Source organism: Lissotriton helveticus, chromosome 6, assembly GCF_964261635.1.
Source record: "Lissotriton helveticus chromosome 6, aLisHel1.1, whole genome shotgun sequence".
Lineage (NCBI taxonomy): Eukaryota > Metazoa > Chordata > Amphibia > Caudata > Salamandridae > Lissotriton > Lissotriton helveticus.
In genome coordinates this window covers 1,936,122,558-1,936,135,438 of record NC_136067.1, presented here as the reverse complement: position 1 = coordinate 1,936,135,438, position 12,881 = coordinate 1,936,122,558, and the positions used below count along the sequence as shown (strand labels likewise).

Here is a 12,881-nt window from a genome sequence, read left to right as displayed (position 1 = left end):
ATCTGGTGTGCCCCCTGACTGGTCTCTACCAGCCTGCCAACCAAGACACTGTTCTGTCCTCCTAGGGTGAGCACATTTTCCTCTCAGGAGACTCGGAACAAAAGCCTGGCCGGGAAGATGGTGTAACACCCCTCCCACAGGATGACCAGCTGATTATCCTTACTTGAGAGACAGCTTCAGAGAGATGCCGCCTTTGGAATGAAAATCTGGTTCCCCATACAGGAGGGGAAGCCAACCCCCACTTTGTCCAGACCCCGTTGGCGCGTGGGACGAGGGAAAATTAGCTAGTCGGGTACACGTGCCACTCCCAGGCTAGTACCATCCTTAAGGTGGGGTAAACAGATGTAGGGACAACTTTTTAGAAGTAGTAATCTTTGTGATGCCTTACTTAGAAATCCTGGGACAGACTTATGCCCACTTCCCGCAGGAAGTGGTCATATAGTGGGCGTTGTGACCCCCAACGGTCAGTAGCCCATTGGCTACTACCCTACACTCCCTTAACAGCCCTAAATTCAGGATTTAGACTAGGCAGTTAGAGAAACTGAGCCTGATGACCTAAGAAGAGAGAGGAGATGGAAGAGCCACAAAAGCAGAGAGTAGAGAAGAAGCTGACCTGGTATTAGCCCCACCGGCCTGACTGCATCCCTCTTCGAAAACTGAGCCAAAGTTGACTCGTCTTGCAGCTGTTGACTCCAGAAACTTGGGAGAACAGAATGCCTTCGATAAAGACCTAAGACCTCCCATGGGACAGTGAAACTCTTCCCTGCATCCTGCAGAAACTCCAAAGAAAGGGCTCTGGAACCACTAAAACCGGACTCTGCCAAGCACCACTGCACCTGAGCCACCAAGCACGTGTCGAAGTGGGCCACTAGTGTTATCAAGGTACCCAATGCTTCCAGAGCCTGAGTCCATCGTGAATTCCTCCCTCGTGGGCACACCGACGCCACCTGCAGCCTTTTTGTGCAGGTCCCCTCAACCGCGACTGCTTTTGTAAGGAAAACCCAATTCCTAAATTCACTTCAGCACCCGTCGCCGCAGGGCAGTGGAGAAGAGGACTGAAGGAGTCCCTATTTCCCTGGTCTTCGTGAGGCCTGAGCCCCCAGGTTGGTTCAGCCCGACTCTAGGCCAGAGCTGGCAGCCTCTATTGGCAGAGACCGATCTCCCTAGAATAACATTTGGCTGCGACAATATTTTGCACCTGTCTGGCCTCATGCCGCCGGATGGTGTACTGCTGTTGCTGCCTAGGACCATGCCCACCACTCACCTTAACTCCTGGAGATTAGTCCCATAAGTCATTGCACTATACCTGAATGCAGAACTTGTTCTTCCTCCCAGAGGATAACATTGCAGAACTAATAAATCCTCTTAGGATCTCCATACAGCTCTGCAAGGTTCAGCTAGTGTGGGCTGCAAAAAAGAGCTTCTTGTCAGCTGTTTAAGAGTGGTGAATTGGTTCCAATAATGAGAACTGTGTTGATAGCAGCAAGAAAAATCACAGCAACAATATAGAATGTCTTTGGAAGTTTGGGACAAGGATCATCAAATCTCCACAAAATGACTGAAATTGTCGTCTCATGAGAGCTCTCGCTTGAATCCACGAGATATAATTGTGGCATGTTCAGTTGGTTCTTGTTGTGAGCTGGTCAACAAGAGTTATATCCTATGCATTCATGATGGAGTTTAACACTTCCTGGGTGAGTTTCAGTTTGTCGGAAGGTTCGAATGTGCTGATTAAAATGTTATTCCCTGGATGGTGACATCCCAAAAAGTTGATTCTAATATCAAGAAAGTTCTACCTCTGTTGGGCAAACTAAGATCTATTTTCTTGCTGTTTACAATATATTACATAGAAGCGTCGCTGGCTATCTGGAAGAGCACATTCCTACAGCAAACAATAAAATAAGGAAGCAACGCATAGGTCTCCTCGGTCAGTGGAAATGCCTCCAGATATTCTGTTCAAATGGGTTCATGACGAAAGACGCAGTAGGACTGGAAGCTCCGGAGCTTCGAATAAAGTAAGAGGCATGGCAAAAACCTCTGGAAGGTCTTCAGTGTTTAGCTCAGTAAAACGTTTTTTAAATAATGTATTTAAATTAACACAAATTAGTGATACTCCATAACAAAACATATAACAAGCCCAAAAACACTGTGGAGTAAATACATTAACCATCTGATGTTCAGGAAGTTTATGTTTAAAATGTAAGCCTTAACCCTGAAAAGTATTGGAATACTGCAGGAGTGTTGCCAAACTACGGCAAAGGGGAGTAAAAAAAGGGAAAACATGTGGGTTGTTAGGGAAATGAGGAGAGATATTGCGGTTACAAACAGGTGTTCAGCATCTCCCTTCCCATCAACACAAGAGAAAATATAAATTGCGTTCCCATCCTTGATATGTTGATAAGTCAATGATACCCCAGTCAGACATATGCAGTAAATATCTTGGTTTCTCAATATAAGTTTTTTTTTTTTTTAATAAAACAGAGCACAGTAAGCCTGAGCTGGCCACCGAGTCCATATATTGTCCTTCATCATCTTGTAGGACAAACCATATTAAGTGGCAGAGTCATGTATTTTCTACTGGATTCACCTCTGCTAAAAAATCCGAGGATCACAACATGTCTAACTTGTCCTTAATTTGCGTACCTGAAGAAGAGATTTCAGTAGCATTATCTGAATCAGTCGCGTCCTGTTCACCCTGCAGTAGACACAGCAAGAAACATCAGAACTTATTAGGCAGAGAAACAACAGTTAATTTAGTTTAGTTTTCTTAATGGCTGTCAGCCTGCCGTATACTTTTTTTTTAATCAGATATGGTTTAAGAACCTATCATGTATGGAAATGAATATAGATACAAAGATATGTGAATGGGAAGCAGGGGATATGAAGATTTGACAGGCACTCATACAGTAGGATACTCAGTATACCCTTCTTAATGATCACAGTTATTACAAAAAAGCAACAGAGCAAGATGACCATCTGGATCCTGAGAACATTTCCTGCGAAAACCCAAAAACATTCTCTCATCGCATTCACCATTTAAATGGGTACTCTTAAAAACCTGAAGACCAAATATACAGTACCCTTTTGATTGCTAAGTACGACACTACTCGCGACACTACTCGCCTTATCTATTGTCTCAAGCCATTCTCCCATCTTTAATAAGCAACAATGAACCTCACAATATTTTTCCCAATACCTCCAAGGCCGAGGTCAGGGGGTGTCATGCCTATTCTATAGGATCTGCCCTACTAAGGTGCTAATAGGCAATCCCTGTAAAATATATTTCTGCTGTCCTGGAAACGCAGAAATCAGATACTACTGTGAGTCTGCTGTAATGCCAAGGACCTTATTTTTAGGCTTTTTAGGGTTTGATTTTCAGAGAACAATATTATCGTTATTATTATTATTATTATTATAATACACCTAGTAACTTAAATCGAATTCATGGCATTAACAGAATGATCGGTCTTTCAATCCTAGTTACTGTTTAATTGACCGTGGCTCTAGTCTTACAAAATTATCAATGTTTAAATACACATGGATAATACACAAAGGCTAGACAAGCACAGTACTCAACACCCGCTCAGTCCACAGACACGCCATCGACCTTTGGAATCTACTAGACACCATCTCTCCGGACGTCGCCTTCCTAACAGAAACATGGATGAACGCCTCCTCAGCCCCAGACATCACCATTGCCATCCCGGAAGGCTACAAGGTCATCCGGAAAGACCGCACCAAGCAAACAGGAGGAGGCATCGCCATCGTCCATAAGAACTCCATCCGCATCTCAACCAGCTCAGACGTCGAGCACCTTCACTTCCAGATCCACACCGACCCCAAGACCACACTCAGAGGCACCCTCCTCTACAGGCCACCAGGACCCCGTGCACAATTCAGTGAAGACATCACTGACTTTATCACCCCACACGCCCTCCTCTCCGAGGACTACATTCTATTGGGAGACCTCAATTTTCACCTGGAAAAAAGCAACGACAGCAACACCACCGCCCTTCTGGACAATCTCGCCAACCTCGGACTCAAACAACTTGTTAACTCCCCCACTCACTACGCAGGCCACACACTCGACCCTATCTTCACCTCCAGCAAACATATCTCCTTCAGTCACACCACAGCTCTCCATTGGACGGACCACAGCTGCGTTCACTTTATCTACAAAAAGACCACAGTCCACAACCATCCTGAACCTACTCTGCAAAGAAACAAGAAACAAAATCACCTTCGACCAGATCTCCTCATCGCTTCTTCAACACCCCCCTGCCCATTCTTCAAACCCCAACCAAGCAGCCATTAACCTCACTCAATGGCTAACCAGCAGCGCCGACAACCTAGCTCCCCTGAAAAAACGTCATATCAAAATAGGCAGCAAAAACGCCCCCTGGTTCAACGATGATCTTAAGAAATCCAAGAAACTCTGTCGCTCCCTTGAGAAGGCATGGAAAAAAGACCCAAACACCAACATCAGGGACGCCTTCAAAAACGCCACCCGCATACACCACCAACTGATCCGGACTGCCAAGAAAGCCGCTTTCAAAGACCGACTTAACAACAACGCCCACAACAGCAAGGCATTATTCAACATTGTCAAAGAGTTTACCAACCCCACTGCCAACTCCAACGACATCACTTCCTCTCAAGCCCTTTGCGACTCCCTAGCTTCGTTCTTCCACGACAAAATCGCAGACATCCACAACAGCTTTGACAACCAACCCGGAGGCCAACCCACCCAACCTTCTGCCGTACCGTCACCCCCCTTGAGCATCCTTAATGACTGGAACCCAATCTCCACTGAGGACACCATCCGTCTGATTAACTCCATCCACTCAGGATCCCCCACAGACCCATGCCCTCACCACATCTTCAAGAAAGCAGATTCCATCATAGCACCACACCTCCGAGACGTCATCAACTGCTCCCTCAACTCCGCCACCTTCCAGGAAAGCTGGAAACACGCCGAACTCAGCGCCCTTCTAAAAAAAACCACAGCTGACCCCACCGAACTCAAAAACTACCGCCCCATCTCGCTCCTTCCATTCCCGGCCAAAGTCATCGAGAAAGCTGTCAACAACCAGCTCGCCGCCTTCCTCGAAACCAACAAATCCCTCGACTCCTCTCAGTCCGGTTTCCGAGCCAAACACAGCACTGAGACCGCACTCATCGCAGCAACAGACGACATTCGAACTCTACTGGACAATGGAGACACAGTCGCCCTAATCCTCCTCGACCTTTCCGCAGCCTTCGACACAGTCTGTCATAGCACCCTGTTACAACGCCTCAGAAACATCGGAATCCAAGGAAAAGCACTGGAATGGATCACCTCGTTCCTTTCCGGAAGGACCCAGAGAGTCCGCCTCCCACCATTCAAATCTGAGGCCACTGAAGTCATTTGCGGCGTGCCACAAGGATCCTCACTCAGTCCCACCCTCTTCAACGTATACATGAGCCCCCTCGCGGCCATCGCACGCCAGCATAACCTCAACATCATCTCCTACGCTGATGACACTCAACTGATCCTCTCACTCACCAAGGACCCTAACACCGCCAAGGCCAACCTACATAAAGGAATGAGAGAAGTAGCCGAGTGGATGAGGCAGAGCCGTCTGAAACTGAATTCCGACAAAACAGAAGTCCTTATCTTAGGCACCTCCCCCTCCGCCTGGGACGACTCGTGGTGGCCAGAGTCCCTTGGAAAAGCACCCATCCTGACAGACCACGCACGGAACCTGGGCGTCATTCTGGACTCCTCACTCTCGATGACCAGACAAGTCAACGCCGTTTCATCATCCTGCTTCAACATTCTTCGCATGCTCAAAAAAACATTTCGCTGGATCCCCACCGAAACTAGAAAAACGGTCACCCACGCACTGGTTACAAGCCGCCTGGACTACGTAAACACCCTATATGCCGGCACCACCGCAAAACTTCAGAAAAAACTCCAACGCATCCAGAACGCATCAGCCAGACTCATACTAGATATCCCGCGTAAAGACCACATTTCTGGTCACCTGAAAAACCTCCACTGGCTCCCCGTCAATAAGAGGATAACATTCCGCCTTCTAACACACGCACACAAAGCACTTTACGAACTTGGACCCGAATGCCTCAACAGACGACTTTCCTTCTACACCCCCTCCCACCAGCTACGCTCCTCCCACCAAGCCCTTGCTGCTGTACCTCGCATCAACAAAACCACCATGGGAGGAAGATCCTTCTCCTACCTGGCGGCAAAAACCTGGAACTCACTTCCCATTCACCTTCGCCTCACTCAGAACCACCTAGCATTCAGAAAGCAACTTAAAACCTGGATATTCGACAAGTAATTCCCCACCCTGCTCCAATCGCCTTGAGACCCTCTGGGTATGTAGCGCGCTATATAAATTAATTGAATTGAATTGAATTGAAAGTAGTGGCTTGCAAGTGTTATCACAATTTCATCTTCGATGTTCCTTCTTGTTGTTGGTTCCATAAGGGATATCAAGGGACATCAGAGACAGAAATGCCTCCACTCATAACCCTGAGTCCTACAGTACTTGGGGATATGAGTTGTGGAAGCTCCAGTCTTGGCCATATAGAAAGACAAGCAGTCATAAGGTGGTTAAAGAAGCCTTTCTATCATGTGGGTCATCCGCGGGCGGAGAACAAGGTAAGTGCGGTCTGTGGGGGTCATGCACATAGGCTGCACAAAGACTGCATACGCTCAACCATCACTTGATAAATAATACAGTTCAGAGAAGATAGGGCTCACAGGCGAGGCACTGTCTTCAGTTGCTTCAAGTAATGATGCAGTTAATTAAAATTGAGACAAGTAGGAAAGACACAGTTGATTGTTACATAGAAATGGTGCGTTCAAGAAGGCCGGGCATATGGTGACACAGTCAGTCCTTAATTTTACGTATTTTGAACAGCCTAAAAAAGGTTTCCCAGTGCTACGCTTCAATACCAAAAGTGTAGCAGACTGGAGTGCCGTCTAAGGGGCGTGTCAATTAGTTCAATTCCGGTGGTTGAAACAACCAAGTTATTAGAGATTTAAGAAACAGAGAGCGTGAATAACATTTTCTCGGAGTTGGAGGCAAATCATTCCAATGTCTAGGTCTGAGAAAGAAAAATGCCCATCCTCCTTGGCAGGATTTCCTGATTCCAGGAATTGCTGCCAGTCTGAGATGACTAGAATGCAATGAGCATGCCGGGGATTACAGAGACACAAAAGATCTCATATAAGCAGGTCCCAAGATGGTTAGGCACTTCTGCATATAGCACAGTTCCTTAAATTGCACATGGCGCTCAACAGGTAACCAATGTAAGGCCCATAACATACTGGTTGTGGAAGTGAATTGAGGAGGGTGCAGTAAAAGACATGCAGCAGCATTTTGAACAATCTGGAGGCCTTTACATAGTGTTTTTGCAAATCCCAGATATAAACTATTCCCATAGTCCAGCCTGCAAATTATAAGGGCCTGGACCACAGTTCTCTAAGCAGAGTTGAGAGACAGCAAATAATCTTCCTAAGCCCTTGCCTTTCAGGATGCCAAAGCAGGTAGCCACCACCTTGTTGATCTGATGGCTCATAGTCAATTTATCATCAAGCGAAACTCCCAGAATCTTTATGACCGAAACTGGGCAAGGAGGACTGACCATGATCGCAGGTGGGAACCCCAAGGGGTAGGGGGGTTACCCACACTCTGTCTTATCACCATTTCGTTTTTATGGAGTTGGCACACATCCATGATGAAACTTGGATGAGGCATGAATCAATGACCTTCACATTCTGATAAATATTATAATCTGCGTATAATCTGCATACGCATAGTGTGTGAGGCCATAATGTTCCACTTTCTCTGCTAATGGTCTCACATATAAATTGAAGAACATTGGGCTCGAGGTGGATCCCTGGGGAACTCCTGAAGCCAGAGGAAGAGCTTTCGACCTGTGTTGGTTAGTGTGGACTTGAAAAGTGTGGTCATGCAGGAAGGATTTCAGCCACGAAAGGGCTGAAAGGGCAAAGGATATTTCCTTTATTCCCATTCCCTCTAATCTTTGCAGGAGAATGATGTGATATACGGTGTCAAATGCTGCACTGTGATATAAAGAAATCGGTGCAGCAGCTCCACCATTATCCAATTGGTGCCTAAAGAACTCAGTAATAAAGGGAAGAGACAATTTGATGCAGTTGCCTGTGTGAAACCCATATTTGAAGAAGTGATGTGGTAATGGCCTGTACGAGCACACATTTGAAGAAGATGTGGTATTGTGGGGCTAGTGAAGATGCAGCAATGCAGGCCCATGGGTATCTTGTGTTCACAGGGCACTGGTGAGGATGAAGCATGCTGGCTTAGGATGCACACAAGAGAGTGAGCAGGTCAAACTATGGAGCGATTGCAGATCCTGACTCTGGGAGGTGTGCTTTTTCTAAATATCTAATGGCAAGATGCTCAAAATGAAACTGTATCTGGCTGATCAAGCCGATTTTTGCCAGTCCAGTCAGTCTGCCTCCTGGGTCCTTCTTCAGGAGCATCACAATGGTGTCTTCTCAGGTAATGTATGTATTCCTCTGTTCCTGAACCACACCGAATCACTGCAAAAGCATATTTACCCTCTAATTCATTCCAGCAACTTTGATGAAACATGTGTTAATGCTTCTCTGAGCATTACTATCTTCATGCAAGACTTGCCTGTTTCTTAAAAGTGGACCTTAAAATCAAATTTAAAATGTTGGTTCTCGTACCAGAAATAATGGGTACTGGGGACAGCACAGACAATGAGGGAGGGAGAAGGGATCCCTTATGCTTTATCTCCCAGAACCACCACAAGGACTGAGAGAGTACCATCAGGTTGAATGCCATGAGGAAATTTTACTAGAAATAGAAGAATGCCTTTGTAGCTTTTACCCTTCAACCTTCAAGTTGGTTTAGTTGCGTATAAGGCAATGGTATCTCCTGTAATCTTTGCATATGTACACTCCAGTGTGTGAGAATATGCTCTCTGTTGAGCTCTTCTGACTGCTCCATGAAAAAGAGTTCTCCTATTAAACTGTAGCCTCTCATAAGAGCACATTGGCGGATTTAAATATTTTAGTAACTGAAAAGAGAAGGTGAAATTTTAATTGTGAAATTCTGCACTTTTTTTAAGAGAGATACTAATCAAGTTTTCAGATGAAATTTTCTATCAAGCAGTCCTTCCAGCCGGTTATAATGTACAAGACGAGAAACTCAGACAGCCTTACTCAATTGGGTCTTTACGCATAAACTGGTAAGAACAATTATTAAAAGCCAAACTATGCCACAGCAAAGCACAAGCTGCATGCTGTTGCCAGACAATGTATTTTCATGGCTTATTTAATCTGCACTTTATTTTCACATCCTTTTTAGCATGGGGAATCAAATAACTAACTTTTTCTTATTTTTCCTGAATGCATGTTCTAATGGGTGCTACACACTTAGTGAAGGTCAAAAGCCTTTTAAAACAGAATGAGATGCCGGAGTGTTCAACCTTTAAGTGCTCTGTGGGCTGCTATTAATCTAAGTGCACTGGTTATTCTAAAAGCAAGGAGATAGTTTAGCATACTAAGCACACATATAGACAAGTGAATCAACGTAGAACTCTATTGATACATTTTTGCTTAAGGTTCGGCCATTTATGATAGCGTGCAAAACAGTCATAAAATGGCTTTTACATGCGATAAAACTTCTAAAATACTGTTTTATACAGATTTTAGCCCCATTAATATATAAAAGCAGATGAAGTCTAACACACCAAGATTCCCATTCTTATCGATTTGTATACTAGTTGTACTTTGTCCTCTGTTGTTATCTTGTTAGCAGACTCAAGAGGGTTGGTTGGATGCACTCCTGTTTTCCCTTAATCCCAAGATTGCAGAGGGCTTTAGATGTCTTGAACAGCTCTCTTCGCCTTTACTCTGTCCCTTCCCACCTCTAAAACGGTCCATTGTTGAGGCAGAGTTCAATGCGGCCCCAACTGCCTCTCCTGGCCCCAGCCAGCTGTCCTTTGTAGTGCCTGGGTATAAGAGCCTTCTTCGTGGGCTGCACTGAGGGGCAAACATCTATTCCAGCTTTTTCTGACATCCACGACTGTGTACAAGACACCTTTTCAAGGCTGCCGAGGGCAAGCTTTGTATTGGACTTTACCTGACTGTATAGTACTACTTGGAATAAACATTTAAACATCCCTAATAAGACGCGAGTTTCACTTACAACTATATACATGTTTCAAGAATGGTGCTACCATCATAGAAATATTGATGTTTGCCAGAGGAGATTATGTAATCTCCCTATGAAGTCTTGTCAATTATTTTCACATCACATGATGTCAGAAGGTGTCTAGAATAAGACAATTAAGGGCCTTATGTATAGTTTGGAACAGTAGGTGCTCTGGCATAAACTGACAGAGCTCCTAACACACTACATTTGCTGCTCCCCTACCTCATTTATAACTGGGTATCCAATAGTGGAGTTTGCGGTGGCTTCGCTGTCAGAAACCCTTGACCTGTTATCTGTCCGCTGCAGGGCCGCAAAGTTATAGTGCCCACATCATATTTAGAGAAGGACAACCAATGTTCATTTTCAATGCTGAGAAGACTGAACAGAGAATCTGTAGCTTAGCGTGGCCATGCCCTCCACAGTCTTGGCAGGTCGGTCACCGAATATTTAATGATCTCCAATGTTACAAGTCGCTTGTAATGCCTTAATGCAGATACTAGTGGCAAAGCAATATTCGAGACACTCCTCGCATGTGAGGTAAGATAATAGCATTCAAGGACACAAGGAAGGGATGATCAGAGAAATAAAGAGTGAAGGGAGAGACAAGGAAAAAAGACATTGAGAAGAATTAGAAAAAAAAAAAATAATAAGTCTTTGTATTTATCGAGAACTAGGAACACTCCTTTTAACATACTTGATTTGCTTACAATGCACAATCTAACAACAGAATTGGGTAGTACACTATGGTTGTACGTATCATACAAAGCTGTGTGGATAGCAACGCCGCATCAACACAACATAGATATGAATGCAAACAGAAATGGCTATTAAGTACACTGCAAAGCATTCCATCCTCCCAATGTTAATAGATGGAGTACAATTACATGGGGTAATAATAAATAATTGTTACCTATGGCCAAGAAATCCCATGTGACCGTGCTCTTTATAAACTGTATGTTATTTTAATCATCTTTAAAGTCTGTAGATCCAGGTGATACAGCTTACAAATTCTCTAGAGCGTTCGAATTTCAAGGAATCGTGCTTTCATAAGCAACACAAGTTTTATTTTAGTTATTTGTTACCTTTGTGGAGCTGTGCCAAACATGTATCTGTGTGCTTTGCATAGAACATGAGATATACAATCTAATATGTTGAGTAATTCAACAGATGAGGATATTACAGAACGGATTTGAACTAACAGTAGTGAATAGACAAGACTGAATATGCGGATGTTTAATAGGAAAGAACGAAAACATGTGCTTGAAATCAGAATACGTGTTTTAAACAATGTTCTGCAGGAGAGGAGGTGGGATTGTGCCTCTTTTAGTGGACGTAAGAGTTCAAAAGCCTAGGGACCACACCAGTGAAAGGCCATTATAGAGATAAAGATATTTCAATTTTAAGGGTTTGCAGTTGAAGAGTGCCTCTGAGTCCTCAGTCCTCTTGAGCCTGTCTAAACGTTTGCCATGTAAGGTGGGGTGCCCAGAGGCAAGGGCTTATACAATGGGCAGCACAATTTATATTCTATTCTAGCTTCAACTGAAAGCCAATGTACTTCTAAAAGCTCTGAGGAGATAAGATCATACAGCCTGATTCATGTAGCCAAAAGCGCTCGCAAAAGGGCCAGATTCTGAGAATCTGGCCCTTTGCGAGTGCGATTTTTGCATTTGGTATTCACAATCCCAAATGCAAAAATCGCTATGTAAGAATTCGCATATTTGCGAGGAATGGCATTTAAGGAATCTCTAATAGAGATTCCTCAAATGCTATTCATGACACGAAAAAAAATTGTGATTTTGCACTTTTGGGCCGCTATTTACCGAGAGGTCAGACCTCTCGGTAAATAGCAAAAACTCAGAAAAATGCTTTTAAAAGCATTTTTCTAAGTTGCATGTTGCACACACACATGTCCTTTGGACATGTGTGCGCGCAACACCTGTTCAAATGTGCATTTTAGGGGTGCTACAGGGTGTCCTTTGGACACCCCTGGCACCCTTCAAATCGCTATCTGATTTGCGAGTAGCAAATTGCTACTCGCAAATGAGGGATACTCCCCATTCATTCCTATGGGCCTTTTGGCCCATAGGAATGAATGGGGAGTTATACCTTTTTTTGCGAGTAGCAATTTTCTACTCGCAAATAGAGATCATGTAGGAATCGCTATTTATTTAGCAATTCCTACATGAATGCCGTTTTGCGTGTCCTCAATAGCGAGTCGCTATGATTCGCTATTAGGGCCACGCAAAACGGCCCGTACATGAATCAGGCTGTTAGTGTCTTATAGTGGAAATTAGACAAGCTTTAATCAGGTTGGGTTAGAGGAGGGAGCTCCAGGTAGAAAGATGATACTGTGATCTTGTCATGTGAAGGCGAATACATGAACAGCAACGTTTGGATCATCAATTGTTAAGACGGGTTTCATTTTATTTCCCAGTTGGGGATGCCAATTTGCATAGTACTGGCATTTGCGGTTCTGGGGAGTAGCGGATATGTCCAATTCTGGTGTGCCCCAGCTTTGGAAGATGTTGTGCAAGGTTTGCTGGTGCAGTTCCCGTTTGTGGCACGATGTCGTGAGCCTGCTGAGTGTCTGCAATCGTATTTTGTCTTCCCGGAACATGTTCTGCTCAGAGGCAGATTTCGTGAATT

At 44.5% G+C, this 12,881-nt stretch overlaps 1 protein-coding gene across 2 annotated transcripts in view; it reads right to left on the bottom strand.

The window, feature by feature from the left end:
* EFR3B (EFR3 homolog B) overlaps positions 1–12,881 on the bottom strand; it is a 614,353-nt gene that overhangs the window by 156,598 nt on the left and 444,874 nt on the right. For both annotated transcript variants that reach the window (XM_078649934.1, XM_078649935.1), the window contains exon 12: positions 2,644–2,695. In XM_078649934.1, coding sequence (XP_078506060.1) covers positions 2,644–2,695 — 52 coding nt within the window. The remainder of the gene's footprint in view (positions 1–2,643; positions 2,696–12,881) is intronic.